This window comes from Esox lucius, chromosome 4 (assembly GCF_011004845.1).
Source record: "Esox lucius isolate fEsoLuc1 chromosome 4, fEsoLuc1.pri, whole genome shotgun sequence".
Taxonomy (NCBI): Eukaryota; Metazoa; Chordata; class Actinopteri; order Esociformes; family Esocidae; genus Esox; species Esox lucius.
Genome location: NC_047572.1, coordinates 20585782 through 20603146, shown reverse-complemented (window position 1 = coordinate 20603146; position 17365 = coordinate 20585782). Strand labels below are relative to the sequence as shown.

At 43.2% G+C, this 17365-nt stretch overlaps 1 protein-coding gene across 4 annotated transcripts in view; it reads right to left on the bottom strand.

Annotated features, from left to right (window-relative positions):
• Nucleotides 1-17365, bottom strand: part of si:zfos-2326c3.2 (mitogen-activated protein kinase kinase kinase kinase 4) — a 56510-nt gene that overhangs the window by 5131 nt on the left and 34014 nt on the right. For 3 of the 4 annotated variants that reach the window (XM_010899384.5, XM_010899364.4, XM_010899394.4), the window contains 11 exons: nt 17063-17142; nt 16005-16084; nt 13565-13677; nt 13384-13474; nt 7463-7654; nt 7105-7225; nt 6361-6528; nt 5060-5203; nt 4765-4899; nt 3481-3581; nt 2717-2866 (listed from right to left, as the gene is read on the bottom strand). In XM_010899384.5, the coding sequence (XP_010897686.2) occupies nt 2717-2866; nt 3481-3581; nt 4765-4899; nt 5060-5203; nt 6361-6528; nt 7105-7225; nt 7463-7654; nt 13384-13474; nt 13565-13677; nt 16005-16084; nt 17063-17142 (1375 nt within the window). The remainder of the gene's footprint in view (nt 1-2716; nt 2867-3480; nt 3582-4764; nt 4900-5059; nt 5204-6360; nt 6529-7104; nt 7226-7462; nt 7655-13383; nt 13475-13564; nt 13678-16004; nt 16085-17062; nt 17143-17365) is intronic. The other variant, XM_020046021.3, reaches the window with a different exon arrangement.

Genomic DNA, 17365 nt, shown 5'->3' with positions numbered 1-17365 from the left:
ATCCAGACAACCTCAAAATGTCTACAGTATGTAGTCAGCCCCAGACAACTTCAACAGTTCTACAGTATGTAGTCGGCCCCAGACACCCTCAACAGGTCTACAGTATGTACAGTCAGACCCAGACACCCTCAACAGGTCTACACTATGTACAGTCGGCCACAGACAACATCAGCAGGTCTAAGGTATGTACAGTCGGTCCCAGACAACCTCAACAGGTCTACAGTATGTACAGTTGGACCCAGACAACATCAATAGGTCTACAGTGTGTACAGCCAGACCCAGACAACCTCAACAGGTCTACAGTGTGTACAGTTAGACCCAGACAACCTCAACAGGTCTACAGTATGTACAGTCGGTCCCAGACAACCTCAACAGGTCTACAGTATGTACAGTCGGTCCCAGACAACCTCAACAGGTCTACAGTATGTACAGTCGGTCCCAGACAACCTCAACAGGTCTACAGTATGTACAGTCGGTCCCAGACAACCTCAACAGGTCTACAGAATGTACAGTCAGACCCAGACAACATCAATATGTCTACAGTATGTACAGTCGGACCCAGACAACATCAGCAGGTCTACAGTATGTACAGTCGGCCCCAGACACCCCAGGACCCCCATACTTGCCTGGCCAGGAGCCTGCCCCCCCAGCTGCCCCGGGCGGTCTCCCTGCTGCTGTGTCTGTACCACGACGATTCTCAGCATCAACACAGGCATCCAGAGACGCAGCGCTATCTTAATACGCTGCCTTGGTATCCTTATCATCTCATCGTCACCAGCAGCCGGCAGGGAGAATGTACGTGGGAGAAAAGACGCGCCCGCGTGTGTGTGTGTGTGTGTGTGTGTGTGTGTGTGTGTGAGAGAGAGAGAATGAGCACACAGTGACAGTGAATTAGTGAGAGTGAAGGCGAGAGCGAGTGATCGCGTGAAGGGGAAGAACTCTTCTTTTCCGTTGCAGCGCAGGACTAAGGCACCAGTGTTATGGACTGCGTGGTAAGGCTCTCTACATATACCCGTCTGATCAGAACAACAGGGTCACTTCGACAGGCACATGATTTGCCGGCGCTGAAGGGGTATTTTTAGAGCTATCTGGTGAAAACTAGAACACATGGATGGAGACTGGGGCCGGAAGGAAGCAGCCAATGGCAGCTATGTGGGCCAGCTCAGTGATAGAAGATGAATAGGGCCAGAGCACACCTCTGTGGGCACAGCACTGGGAATGTGTATGTCTGTGTGTCTGTATGTGCGCGCATGTGTATGTGTGTGTGTCGTCGGTCTCATTATCTTGGTATGGTGCGTGGGATTCTTTTCAGTACAGCATCTCATGTGGACAAGACTCTGCAGGATCCCCTCTGCCCTGCTACAGCTGTACGTCACAGAGGGTTTACACATCCTAACACAGGAAACATCGCCTCCCCCAGCGGGCTGCTCAATCATTCTCAGCCGCGACTACCTCCTGGCTAAACACACCTCCCGGCATCCGTCTGCTTCGGAGAGAGAAAAAGTGCCCTTCATGCACTCTGTCTCCTTTGCTCTGAGCTAAGTGATGTTTCAGCTTATAATGTGACAGAGCAACATTTCTAAGAGGGGCTTGTCAAGAAAGTGATTTACGAAAGACCACATCTGACCAATGCGCTTGTCGAGTTCCACAAGGTCAGCCACTGAAAGTATCAGGCCCGGCTTAAACGCATCTCATCCTGTCAATATTATACTGTATCAAATGCAAGGAGTCAGCTGGATGTGCTGCCACACAGCTTCTGCCCACGTCGACTCTGAGTCAGAACTAAATTCACTGTGGGAGCTGAGTGTGAGTGTGGGTGCAGAGCAGTTGCTTAGGTGGTACAGAATAGAGACACAGGGGCTGGAGGCTGTAGGTCTGGCACAGATGCAGAGACCCAGGCTGAATGACACAAGGACCCAGCCTGAATTACCCAGCCTGAATAACCCAGAGACCCAGGATGAATGACCCACAGCCCCAAACTGAGTAACCCAGAGACCCAAGCTAAATGATCCTGAGAACGAGGCTGAATGGTCAGGCTCTGGACCACCCTGTAGCGCTCATGGTGCAATTGGGGTGAACTCTGCTGGCAATACTCTGCCCTCATTTCAGGGTGGTTGTGGTTGGTGGGTGTCCCTTTGGTTGATGCTTGGCAATGTGGGTAGATTGACTTCCTGTCTGTTGGGCCCTGTCCGGGGCCTCCCCCGGATAGGGCCACAGTGTCACTGGACCCCCCTGTCTCAGCCCCAAGGTTTTACACTGCTATATTTATGTGCCAGGGGGAGTAGGGTCAGTTCTCCTTTTACACTGTAAATCCATGTAAACCTAAGGAATCCACTCTCTAAATGTTCTTGTCTCCTGCTCTGTTCAAACTTAGGAGGATATGAGGTCTTGGCCCACCCCTCCCGAGTACCAGGCTCTAAAGACTCATTGGTGTGACTGTCCAAAGTCCTCCTGGCTATGTTGCAGATCAAGAAGATACCTGACGATTCCAGCTGCTAGTCTGATAACCCCCCCCCCCCCACTCGGTTGTCCCTGTCCTTGTCCATCTGGTCATTCTTCTGACCTGGCTTAGGATTTATAGACTCTGGACACAACCCAAATGCATTTACTAATTATTACAACTACTCTTCAAATGTTCACCCGGCACAGCCAGAAGAGGACTGGTTACAGGGTGGAAGATATATGAGGCAGATGTAGGGACAGGTGAAGGACTCACGTGTGTGGGCAGGTAGAGGTCGTAGGGCGTTCCTGAGTCCACATCGATGGCATGGAAGCCTGACAGGGACCCATAGATGACCTTAAGTCTTTGTCCATCCTCCACAGTCAGGTCCACGGACAGAGGCCTCTGGGGGAGCGAGCTGAACGACTGGACAGGCCACACATCAAGGACAGAAAAGAGGGAGGACTTAGGAGAGTGAACATGCAACACCAATGAAATAGTCCTATAACCCTTCAACTCTGGACCTTACAGACAGTCCCAATGCTTTATTTCCTTGTTGCACCCTAACCAGGCACCAGGTGTGTACCACTTATTATCAGGTGAAATGGAAACCAGCAGCCAAAGGAATTCATAGGTTGAGATCAGTTCCCCTTTCTACAATATAACTAGTCAAAGAATCAGAGCTTTTCCCGGTCAAGTCCTGTGGTCAAGGACCTCTCCTGTCAATGGTATTAGCAGTGAGTAGTGTTAATCTGTTTAATGACCAAAGGAATTTATTTTATAGATTTTTGTTCACTGTACAGAGTAGAAAGAGTTAATGTGAATTCCAGAAAGATGCGTTGGAACTAGAGCAAGCCACTGTGGAGGTTTCAGAACTAGGACATTGATGTCTAGATGACCTTAATAGAATAACACTATCTTTACAGCATTCTAGATTCAGAAGGAAATGACAGCTGAAGTTAAAGTTTGTGTTAACCTAGAGTACCATCACATCATATAGTACCCACATCCTGGCAATGTTTATTTGATTTTGCACTCACCTTGAAAGCCATGAACTTGTGGTAAGGCTTTGGAGCCCAGGCGTAGACCTCCACAGCATTCTTCAAGCCAATCACAAGAAACTTAATCTTGTCATATCGAACTGAAATAGCATGAAACAAAAAGCAGGGATTTAGAGCTGGGTCTCAACATAATGCCTTATTCTACACGTCTTTATTACTCCACTGTAGAAAGACAACTTAACCAATTGCTTGCTGCCAAATTTCAATGTGTTATGAATTTTCAACAAAGCCATTTCATGTTAGATGACTTCGATTATGCATTCCTTTTGTTTGTAGACATCTTTCACAACACAACAATATAATTAGATACCTTTCACAACACAACAATATAATTAGATACCTTTCACAACACAACCAATATAATTAAAGACATCTCTCATGAACACAGACGCAATTGTTTTAATATTCTTTAGATATTTCAGCATAATGCTGTAGTCAAATGAATCTAATGGAATGCATTTAAGAAGTGTAATGTTTAAAATGCACTAGTTCGCCTCAAGCCTGACATGAGCTATTCATAGGTTCTCATTCTCACAGTAAATGTCCTCATCGGTTAGGCACCTATTATGCATGGCTCATCCTTGGCTGACATTACTGTTGGTGTGAATTGATGGGTCATTGCATGGGTCATCCATGATGGCAATCCTAACATCTTGAACTATTAATCATTTTACAGTTTTTTGATGACGTCCCAAATAGCATCATATTCCCTAATGTGTATTAGTATTAACAAGGCCCTTAGGAACCTGGGTGACATGTAAGACAAACCCCTTGTGTAATCTCTGTTTTGAAAGACAGGAAAGTCATTGCCTTTCACTGACGCAACAGGAGCGTGGCTCTGATTGAGAAAACAATACCGAAGGAACTGGGAAGGACAGAGCGGGCCTCACTACGACATCATATCCTTCCTGGCTTGAAGTCCCAGGGTTGTCCACACTGTCAACACTCCAACTAACAGCAGGAAGAGTCACAGGAAGTCTGCTGAGCTAAGCACTGCACACCGACACATGGTCATTCAATCACACATAGTTTACGCTACGAGACTCGGACACAATGACCTAGGGTCTTCAGAACTGACTGATACTGACAGCATGAAAGAATACCTTGAAAGAATGTATCCTTGTATAATACTTCTTTTTAAACCGCAACACAAAAACCTCTTAACACTGGTAATATAGAAGTGTTATAGAAAATAATGCATGAGCGATTTGGCATGTAGGCAGTGGTGCCATGTTGGTCAAAGGTCAGGTCGTTAACACCCACCGACTTTGTAGTGGACACATCCTTCCAAGTCCCCCACAGACGTCCAGCCTTGCCTCTTTTCCACCTCTGGGTCGTTCCGAAGGATCTTGTTCCGTAGCCATGACAGGTAGTACAACCTTAGCTTGTTCTTTTTACCTGAAAGACGTGGGCGGGTGATGGGTTTTTACAGGCCCCCGGAAGATGATTCCAACACTGACAATTTGGTGTGTATACATTTGAATGTGTGTTTGTGTATATCTGTATGTGTGTGTACGGGGGGCGTAGACAACCAATAACGTAGCACTGCTGTAACTACCAGAGATGGTGATGAGCACGTTGAGCCCCTCCAGCACGTCCATCTGTTGGAAGCGTCTCCTGCTGATTAGAGAGTAGACCTTCCCCTGACCGCTCCGGTCCAGGAGCCACAGACCGTTCTCTGTCCCCACCAGCAGGTTCACACCTGGACACACCAACACAGCTGCCTTAGGCCTCAACATCACAAGCCTCAGCATAGTCCCAGTCCTGAATGACAGCCTATTCCCTAAACAGCGCACTACTTTTTGCAGGAGTCCTATGGGACCTGTTCAAAAGAAGTACACTGGAGCACATATGACAAAGGGTGCCATGTGAGACACTAATATCCATGAGGATGTGCATTCCCACATCCACCTCATCCACTCTAGACACTATAATAAGGTGCGGCTATTACTGTCTTATTTTTACCTTTACCAGCTGGTCTGAGGGCAGGGGTGACCATCATGTCAGGTCCTGATGGTGTTCACCTGTTTAGTCTTGCCCCACCCACTCCAGGTGTCTCCCATCTGCACATTAGTCACTTGGGTATTTAGCCAGTAGGTCTATGTTGGTCCTGGGCCAGTTTGTCTTGTGTGTTTGTACCAAGAATTCCCGCAATAACCCAGTTACCTGTTACTAGTGCTGTTCCTGCCCTGTGCCTTGACCTGTCCACAGATCTCTCTGCCTGCTACCTGCCTATAACTTTGCTGTCCAGCCTGGTATCAACCCTGCCTTCCTCGACTACTCTCCTCCACCATAAATCATTATTTATTTGAACCAATTCGCCAGTGTCCGTGTCTGCATCTGGGTCTACCTCCGAGCGTGAAATGTGATACTTTAACCCAAAGTGACCCACTCATCACACCGTTAACTTCTAAAATCAGGTGTTTTGTTTCCATTTAAATCCAAAATGTGACACCTGAGGAGAGGGTTCGGAAATGAATCTTGTCTAGGGAATCAGTGGATTACGCTGCCTTCTCAGTGGCAGTAGTTTTGGGTACAACCTGTCTACTTCAGAAGAATGATTGTCATGTGAGTGGAGCTTTGAAAGAGCTGTTGTGGCACTCTCACATTAGACAGCTGAAATTGTGGCCATGTTTTTGCCATTTTCAGTAGTTCAGTGTGGTAAAGACAGAGGTCAGTAAAAACTGCATTTCCTAGTCTCAGGATTTGGAGTGGGTCGTTCACACACTTGCAACATCCCGATAGGAAAGTGTTATTTGCGTACTTTCGACATGGCGTATACGAGGCATTAATTATAATTACGTTGACTTGAGAGGTCAAGGGCTAAAAGTTGAATGTCTGTGTTAAACCGTTGCTCACCCCATAAGCCAGCACAGAGGATCTCAGTGTTGAACTTCTTCTTGTACTTGCGGATCTCGGGGGTGTCACTCTGGGGTCTGATGTTAGTTGGATTAACATTGACCACGGAACCCTTCCTGTGGCCCTCTCTCCTGATTGGCTCCTGATTAGCAGGCGGCTTGCCACTGGCTGATGGAGAAAAGGCCCAAAAGAAACAAGCGTTTTCATTCAAAACTTTTGAACAGTACACTAACACACAGATGTTTTGCATACCAACAGATGCTGTTTAGAGGCCGACCTAGGACACAGTGCAGTGAAACAATGTCTGATGGGCATTTGCTGTCTAGCATGGTGGGCGACTGTGTGTCTTTACATGTGTGTCGTTATGGATAGCCTAGCTGTCTGACAGAGAAGGGGCTGTTATGGTGCATTTATGACCTTTGATTTTATTTTTTTACATTTCTTAAATGAAAATAATACTTTATTTGAATCTGCTAGTCCTATCTATGTGTGTATTTACAGTACTAGTCAAATGTTTGGACACACCCATTCTTTTGACCAGTACTGAATGTGTGTAAGTATGTTTGTATGTATGTATGTATATAGTGCATTGCAAATGTATTAAATCACTAACATTTAAAATTATTCTAAGGTGACATTGGTTTTGTGTTGGGAAATATAGAAATATGAAAATACATACAGTTTTTTTAATGAGTGAGTGTGTATTCTGTTTGATTGTGCATGAATGTGTATGGTGGCACTCACTGGGACTGTGGCCAACTGGGCTTTGAGGTGGTGAGATCTGCAGCAGCCGAGGGTCAATGAAGGGAGTGAAGGAGGAAGAGGAGGACGAGATGCTTTTCCCTGGAGGACTGCTTACAGGGGTCTGCAAATGCATTCAAATGAATATCAATAAAACCACAACAAAATACCACAGATATTCAGAAAGCTTGTCATCAATCTTGAGATGGAAGTGCAAGTAATTTCCCTCTTGTGGACAAAAGCTTAATTCAAACCACTTCACTCTAAGGATTACTCTTAAACACTTTATAACCTTCCAGAGAAGTCACAGCCTACAATTAGACATTCAGTCTATATACAGAGTTTATAGCACTGAACTCACATCAAAATGTGGTGCTCGTCCACCGGGAGACTGGGGGTAGATGACGTCACGAGGACCATGGTGCACCAGGGGCTCATGGGCCGGGCTCTTCTGCAGAAGATCAGGGAGAAGGTAATTCTCATTGCATTCTGACCGTACGGCCATGAGCCTGTGTAGCAACTGGCCACTCCTAAAGCCTGACGCCACGCTGCTCTGTTAAGAGACACACACAGTAGACCAAAAGCTTAATACCTCATCAATACTGCGACTTATGTTGGTGTATTCACTATGTCAACACTACAGCACTTAGCAACAACACAGCTAACGACACAGCCTACGACACATGTACCAACAACACATGTAGCAACAACCCAGCTAACAACACAGCCTACAACACATGTACCAACAACCCAGCTAACAACACAACCAACGACACATGTACCAACAACACAGCCAACAACACATGTACCAACAACACAGCCAACAACACAGCTAACAACACAGCCAACGACACATGTACCAACAACACAGCCAATGACACAGCCAACGACACGTACCAACAACACAGCCAACAACACAGCTAACAACACCTACCAACAACACATGTACCAACAATACATGTACCAGCAACACAGCCAACGACACAGCCAACGGCAAATGTACCAACAACAGAGCCACCAACAAAGCTAACAACACAGCCAATGACACATGTACCAACAACACATGTCCCAACAACACAGCTAACAACAGAGCCAACAACACATGTACCAACAACACAGCTAAAAACAGAGCCAACAACACATGTATCAACAACACATCTGCATACAACACAGCCAACAACAAATCTACCAACAACACAGCGGCCAACAAATATACCAACAACACAGCCAACAACACACCTGCCAACAACACATCTGCCAACAACACAGCGCTGTGTGTCAGTGGACAGGGACACGTGGTTGGGTTTTCCATAACACAGCCAAGTCTTTTGAAGGGGATGATTTAGGGGATGATTTAAAGCAGTGTATCTGACCCTGCTTTCACAGAGGTAGAGGGGGCTCTGAGGCTGCCTGTGGCAGAGCAGCACTCTCTGGGCTCTGGCTCTGCTTCATTTATTTGTTAATGTGCCCAAAGTGCCCTCTAGTGTTTGTCATGCAAATGACCAGGGAAAGGACTAAGCTCAAGTGGTTTTGGCTGAATCCCAAATGGGACCCTAAGGGACCCTAAACGCTGTTTAGTGCACTGCTTTTGACAAGGGACCAGAGGATAGGGTGCGGTTAGGGAGAATGATCTGTGTTTTACAGACATAGTGCATTGTTTTTGGCAGCAGCGCTGCAAAGTCTTACGCATGGTGTTGCCGGTGAGAGAAAGAAGCTAGACTTCCAACTGGAAATGTGTCTGCTCTCTCTTACACAATGAACAGTCTTAGCTCTATAACCCAATTTCCAAATCATTAGAGTTAATGGGAGCAATGTTAAAGTACTATGTCTCAATGTTTTATTACCTACCAAGTAGTCAGTCAAATTTAAGGATGCCATTTTCACTAAATGCAGCATGGACATTATTGAAGTTAGCATAATGTTAGCTAAAAACACAGGCTGGAGGAGTCCTAGTGCAGTAACAAGCAGGGAAAAAACTTGTTGGGGTGTCATTTATATCTTACGAACCTAAATGTATTAACTAATATTTTATACACTTGTTAATGTTACTGATAAGAAACAAGGGTGATCTTCCTGCAAAAAATTGACAAGAGAGTCAGGTGAGATGAAAGTCGACAACCCTTTTGGAACTACAAGATGATGGACAGGGCTTTCCGTTGATATTTGTGCAAAGATTTACACCAACAGGAAGGGCATAATTTCAGTATGATATATTCAGCCTTGATTTAGCAAAGGAGAAAGTAGTACCTTGGATTTCTGCAGAAAGATGCAGTTTATTTTCTCTGAGATCATGATTCCTTCTTTTATTTCAGGGTGGGATTTAAATTGAAACGTTACCACCCATGTGCAAGTTAAGGTTTATTTATCAACAAGAAACCAGGCAAGCCTAGTTCAGCTGGCCCGCAACCGGAAGTGTTGCCTGTGCTTGCCCTCTTGAGACCCACAAGACTGTATACTTACTGGGTGTCGGTATATATGAATATTTCATTAGACAGCAATAACCACTGTATTAAACTGAGTAGGGGTGGGGGTCCCCTTGGTTGATGCTTGGCAATGTGGGTGGATTGATTTCCTGCCTGTTGGGCCCTGTCTGGGGCCTCTCCCGGATAGGGCCACAGTGTCACTGGACCCCCCTGTCTCAGCCCCAAGGTCTTACGCTGCTATATTATTGTGCTGGGGGACTAGGGTCAGTTCTCCTTCTCCACTATAAATCCATGTAGATCTAGGGAATGCATTTTCTAAATTTTCCCTGTCTCCTGCCATTTTAAACTAAGGAGGACATGAGGTCTTGGCCCTCACCTGAGGAGTACCAGGCTTGAAAGACCCATTTCTGTCCAAGTCCTCTTGGTTGTGTTGCAGATCAAGACGATACCTGACGATTTCAGCTGCCACTCTGCTGACACCTCCTCCCTCCCCCGTGTTGTCCCTGTCCTTGTCCATCTGGTCATGCTTCTGACTGGACTAGCTTTAAATAGACTCTGGACTCAGCCCACATGCATTTATTAATTATTACAATTTGTATTCTTAATATGTTCACCCGGCACAGCCAGAAGAGGACTGGTCACCCCTCTGAGCCTAGTTCCTCTCTAGGTTTCTTTTTCAAAATGTAAAAATGATCTGAACAAAGCTCACCTCCTTCATTGACAATTCCAACTGACACCCAAACAACATTTTGCTACCAGCCGTTTACAGCTCTGCCATGTTAAAAACGTATTTCTGCACCACATTTAACCAGCAAACTATCATAATATGATGCATCATTTGTCTAGTTTTGTTTATTTTTAGGCTTGTCTGTTTTAATACATTTCACATTGTGTTATATAATTGTATTTCAAAAACTAGCTCCACTTTTTCCCTAAGATTAATGGTTCTGACTAAACTAAACAACCAAATAATTTTGTAAATAATTATTAAAAGCAATTAAATTACTTTTACCCTATATTTTTACCTAATTCTGTGATATTCAATTCATGATTAAGGCCCTGCTTATCACAACTCCCAGGCAGAAGACTTAGGATAGTTGATGAGATATTTGTCTTCCTAAGCACATCAAACACCATTCATTTTTAACACACTCTCTGGCTTTCTACCATGATTCAGGTCACAGGCGCCCAAGCTGCCACCAGGAGTTGCTAGAGCTCGACAAGGCAAGGCAACTATACTCAATCACAAACTCACCAAACCCTGACAGTCCTGGCAAATTACATTGCCCTCCGTGAGACCCGTTGGCCAAACTACAAAATTAAATTTGCCCGTGTTGCCCCGGGCCATTCTTTTTGTCACAACACCACTTAACGTAGAGCAGCATGGCATGGATATTTTTGAAAGCCTTATAAACAAATTGAAAATGAAATTCTGAAATATCTAATTTACATACAATTTCAGCCCTTTGAGGTAACACTCTGTAGAACGATTATTGGCAGTGTTTATAGCTTTGGGTCTGATTTGTTATGTCTGTGTTTTGAACATCTGTATTTTTAATTCTTCCTTCAAGATTTTGTACGTGAAGTTGGATGGGGAGTGTGGATGAACAGTAATCTTCAAGCATTTACTCAAATTCGTAGTGGGATTCAGGTATGGATTTTGGCTGAAGGATATTCACATTCTTATTCTGAAGCTATTCCCAAGCTGTGTGCTTAGGGTCACTGTCACATTGTAATATAAATCATAGCCCCACTCAAAGATCACTTGTGCTCTAAACGAGTAATCAATGATTTAGCTTCATTTATTATGGTTGGATCCTTACAGGCATCCCAGTCCCTATCACTGAAAAGCATCCCCATAGCATGATGCTGCCACCACCATGCTTCATGGTTGGTGTTCATTATGCCTTTTGTATGCCTTTTTGCAAACAGTCTTGCTTACATGAACCTTTTTCTAAGGAGTGGCTTCCGTCAGGCCACTCTGCCATAAAGCTCAGATTGGCAAAGTACTGCAGAGACTGTTGTCCTTGCAGGTTCTTTTTAGGACTGTTGTCTTAGCAGGTTCTTTCATCTTAGCCAAGGAACATTATTCTTGGTCACAACCCTCACCATGGCCCTTTCCCCCGGTTGCTTATTTTGGTTGGACAGTCAGCTCTAGGAAAAGTCTGAATAGTTCTATATTTTTTGTTTTCATCATAATATAGCAACAATGTAGAAAATGCATTAATTTAATATAACTAGTTTACTAGCTTGATCAAATGATAACAGATAAAAAGAAGATTAGTGTCTGTGTATAAGTCCAAATATTATTGATGTCTGGGATCCAAGACAGTATCAAAGGAATAATCAAAATGGCTAGACAAATGTCAGTAGCTGAAACACATCTCTCAGCAGGTGACATACTTCCACAATAGTACCCAAAATGTTTGTACCACCATTTTGTAAATATCTATTAGTCACCTGTGGCATTATGTGTTTTTTTGTGTTGCAAAGCAGAGCACCGTGAGTTAGTGCCCAGTCTGGGGCAATGCGAACTGTAGGCGGAGGAGGCTTTTATTAGTACAATGACAGAACAACTAAATATATCTAGACTTCCAATCATTGTGCTGATGCTATAACTATTTCTGAATTTCTTCATTAAATGGCCAGTTAATTTAACTAGCGTATATTCATCGAATACCACCTCCAAAATGAAACAGGTGCATATGCCCCTGTTGTGTACCACAAAGTGTAATGGCACTTAGCGAATAAAGATGTTTCTGATCTGCCCGTTAAGCAAATTTACTTGATTTATAAGCTTCTCAAAAAGATTTATGGGGTTAATTACGTTATGTCAAGCCATGGAAATGTGAAAAGCATGATGAGCTTGTCTTTTTTGAAGAGAATAATTTTTTTTATTCAAGCATGACAAAGACAGCTGGAGAAAACCTGACTGGTAGGGCTATGCATGAAGTGTAGAAAATGGTGTAAAACATCCACTACATTCTAACATTCAACTACATGTTTAAATACAATTATTGTCACATAATATAACTATTATGTGATCTATTTTAGTCAGAGGCAAAACTATTGTCACTGAGCATCATTGCAATATTGACCCAGGTTCGTTATAACACATTCTGAACATATAGCCTCATTCAACGAATCGAGGAATCAACATAAACATTAATGTATGGCTGATAGTAAATTTGTTATAAGTAATAAGCATTACCAATCAGACAATGTATATTGTCTTTTTAACCAAACGTGTTACTCTGGGCCCTAACACTGTAACACTGTGCTAGTCTGTTCTAATAATTTTAAGTAATATAGTTGTTGTTTGTCATCAGACATGGTTTCTTTGTCTCTATTAAGCTTTGAGTAAATAAAACAATAAGGCTAACCCCAGCAGGAGACTTCCAGCAACTGTGTTAAGCTAAACTTGTGATCAATATCTCTAAACCGAACACAGAGACATAATAAAAGTATCTATAAGTTTGTCTGAATACGATTTAGTAGGAACACAACCAAAATCTTGCATTCCTTTTAAGCAATGTCTTACTCTAATGTAATAAAGTTGACCGTAGTAGTAACCTGAATTCAATGCTATCTGTTGTCTCACTATACATCCTGTTCAATGTTAAGAGTATGACAAACCAGTCATATTTTTGTAACCATTCTTGTTTCTTTGATGAAGACAATGGGGAAATATAGAGTAGAGACAACATTAAGCCACAGGATTTGGCCTGAATTTTGCCAGGTACAGAATAAATATCAGTGACACAAGTGAGTTGTGCTGGCAGAGAAAGCAGTTGGGTAATTCTTTACTCCAGAGGCATAGTGTATGATTGAGTTGTGGTGTGTAATCAGGGGTGTATACCTGGGTCTGGTTGAGATTATGGTGGGGTTGCAGAACTATCTCATCATGGGCTGCTCCAAAGAACTTGGTTTTCCCATTACTCAATGGAGACCTGGTAAAACACAACCAACAGCACTCAGAGAGGAGGGTTGTCAATCACGTAATGAATCACTGAATCAATCGTTCAATCACCTGAACCCACCTGGCTTTCTCATCGTCATCACTACTCCCAAATTCATCACTAGAGGAGGAGTACTCTGTTGCCTTGAAAAATGGACTGTGGTTGGACTTTAGCACAGAGAATTGTCCGTAACCCTTGGAAAGAGACAACATTCCATACATCAGATCTCAGTCACAGGAAACAAACAGACATCTTTATGCAATAATACATCTCAGTGCCAGGGCAATCCTTTACCTTTTTAAATGTTTTAAACTGCCTGACTGATAAAGAATTTTGGAAGGAATATATATTACTACGGTATTTTTAAGTTTTAGAGTCCCATAGCAACTCAGCCAAACTAGCAAAACTAAAATGCTACTTTGTATAAGAAAACATTTATCTAACATCAACTCCGTCAGGGTATATTACATATTACATACTGTCCTGTCAAGCGACCTGCGATTTCTATCAAAACATATGTTTCTGTACTGGTCATTGAAAATGTATTTCAATTTCAAATCCAGCAATGCCTTCCAGGTAATAATAATGGAGTATTATTGGACCTGTAGACTGTCCAGTTAGGATACCTGGGTAATCACAGTCAGTCAACAGGAAACGTTGTGCAGTTGGGTTATTTTTGAGGTAGAATCAGCAGAACTGATAACAACAGGGAGGTTCCAGACCCCTGTGACACACCAGGGTAGAATGGAGGGATGTATTGCTAAGAGGACATGATAAAAATGGGATAGATGGACATTGACATTGATTAGGCTGGACACCGAACCAGTGAACAATGCATGGCTGGAGATGGATTACTTCTGTCTATCGGGATTGGAAAGTAGGGGGTCGTGGGGGGATTGCCAGGCCAGAGACAACGTGCCAAGTTAAACAACGTTTGGCTACAGAATAGCAAAAAAAATTGCCTCTCTCCATCAAAGAAACATTGCGTGGCAAAGAGTAATTCTAAGACTAAAACAGTAATGTGGTGTTAAGAATGCATGTCTGACATTAAACCATGAAAATGACTTTGCATAAGCCAGAGGTGACCAGGGAAGAACAGCATGGGGTAGATAGGGACAGAAAGGAGGAACTGGATTAACCAAGCAGTGACCAGCTACTTCCTCTCCGATGTATTAGGAATTAAATCTAGAGGACAGGAGACGTGCACTTCTTTATTGTCTTTAAGTTATCTTTTAAAATCTATGTGCTAGAATTTGGACAAAGGAATTCAGCCTCCACCATGCTATAATATCCCCCAATGGAAAACTTAGTCCTAGTTGGTCACATCGCAACGCTACCACTGGAAGTCTCAGCTAATACTAAAACAACAGACTTGTGATTAGACATCATCTGTTACAGTAACAACAGACTTGTGATTAGACATCATCTGTTACAGTAACAACAGACCACAAACGTCGTTCCAACCAGAGAACTTGACTCAGACACAATACATTTAGATCTCACCACCTAAACAGGGGCATTTTGTGTTGCAATGTGACCATGTTACGTGGGATCTTAGGAAACTACCAAGTATTATCCCACAGATGTCATTCCGAAATCCCCAGCCAGCACCATAGGTTTATAGATGAATGCCAAAGCATTCTTTGGTGGTTTAGAAACTGTTATAACGGATTCCCTGTCTGGGTATATTCTGATACTGTGTCTAGAGAAACCAGTTGAGACCTGTCAACGTGGTGATCCACTGACTGAAATGTTTATCAGAGAAACAAACTAATCTGTCTGGTCACAGCCTCCTTTTAAACCACTTTCTGTTTAGATAGCCTTAGAAACCCTTTTAATGAAATGAAAATAAAGACTTAAGATGGTCAAATGGATTGTCCTAAATCAAATCCAGCAGTGTTCAGATTGATAATTTTCTTAAATTTTTTTAGCAAAACAATAACACACAACAGAACCCAAGATCTGATGAACCCAGAGACAAGACTAACAGAATGACCTTCAAGCTTGCTGATCAGTTTGTAATTTGTTACAATAACAGTAATCATGGTTGAAAACAACAACATAAAACTAACTTGGGTGAATGTGTAACATAATAGATGTGAATGTGTAACGTAATAGATGTGAATGTGTAACATAATAGATGTGAATGTGTAACGTAATAGATGTGAATGTGTAACATAATAGATGTGAATGTGTAACGTAATAGATGTGAATGTGTAACATAATAGATGTGAATGTGTAACATAATAGATGTGAATGTGTAACATAATAGATGTGAATGTGTAACTTAATTGATGTGAATGTGTAACATAATAGATGTCTTTTTTTTTTTTTATGCCAGGTAGCTAAGTATGCTGAAAACACATTCATATTTACAGCAATGATCAGGGAGCAATTGGGTTTAACTGTCTTACTCAGGTACAGAACGCTCTTGACCACTAAACTCCCCCCGCCCCAGATGTATGTATTGTCAAATAGGGTTGTATAGGTTGGGATGACAGAGGACTGATATGTTTCATACATGCTGCTGAAGCAGTGGAGGAGTCCCCTGACACTGATGAAGACGATTCGGCAGCAGAGGGCTCTCCAGCTTGAAGTGACCTGAAAGAGTGAAAAGACATGCTTCTAATAGGTATATCCCAGCTCCTCATGTTGTGCACTCATGCTCAGCATTCCCAGAGCCACACTAATACTGTGGATTGAGTCGGTGGCTCATTATGGGAGCTTTCTTCAAACTATGTCATGGTTGGAAGATTCCGGTAGCCTACACCTCAGTCCGGTCTGCGTCAGGATATATTACATCGGCTTCCTGGTGTTTTTTACTTCCTCAAGGCAACTACTGTGTGTGAAGGACTTGGAAAAGCACTATAAATGTACACTTCATTACTATTCATATCTCCCAGCTGGACCTATAGCACCCTATTCAGGTGTATGGCTCCTGTTATACGATTATGTTCCATGTTGAGAGCGAGGCTACTGAGCTGATTTCTTAACAATACTCAGATGCCTTCAAGGTAAAAGACCGGATCTTGAAATGTATTACCCAGAGTTAATATCTCTCTTTGACACCCTAAAGGCAGTTATTTTGAGAGTCTACCGATTAACTGTAGTGGGTTTTCCCACACCCTTTCTACCACAGGGCCTGTTGCTCGCCCCACGCCTTCACAAACTCCCACACACCCCAAAACAAATCACACACCACACCACCCAAAGACAGAGCACAGGGCTACCACTGCTACAGAACATTTTCAAAGGCTTTAGGGTCTTTCCATACTAAAACTGAAAAATATTTTTCCGTTTCAAAGCCAAAAAGTCAGTAACACGGTTCAAAGTTTCACTTTAAAAACATTTTTATCTTATGGAGGAGAAACTCTGACAGGATGTTTTGGTTCCAGTCTAAGATTTCCTGTGTTTTGTGGTTTTTGTGCGACTTGCAAACACCCAACCTTTTCACACAGGCTCTAGTAGTAACACTATGCACTACCTATGTGCTGAATCAATGTGTTAAAAGGGACGCCTCTCCAGTGAGTGGAAAAGACAAAGGGGGAGAGGTGAGTAGAGGGACGGAAGGACACAGACCTGACTGGGTACTGCTACTGCCACTGCTGTGAGATGACATAGGCTTTGCTCCTTTCTCCACAGGAGACTGAGGGGCCCCACTGGAAAGCAGAGAGGGACACAGAGGGGTAAAAGAGAAAGAAACACAGCGAGAGAGAGAAGAGAGAAAGGGTGAGAGATGACAAGGATCAGACACACACACACTGTCATGTACAAAACTACAAATGGTGTCGTGGAGATATCAAATGTCCATATATTTCATGCTGAGGAATGAGCACATGGGGCCTGTCAAAGCTGTTCATGGATCATCAACCCTCTGAGAAG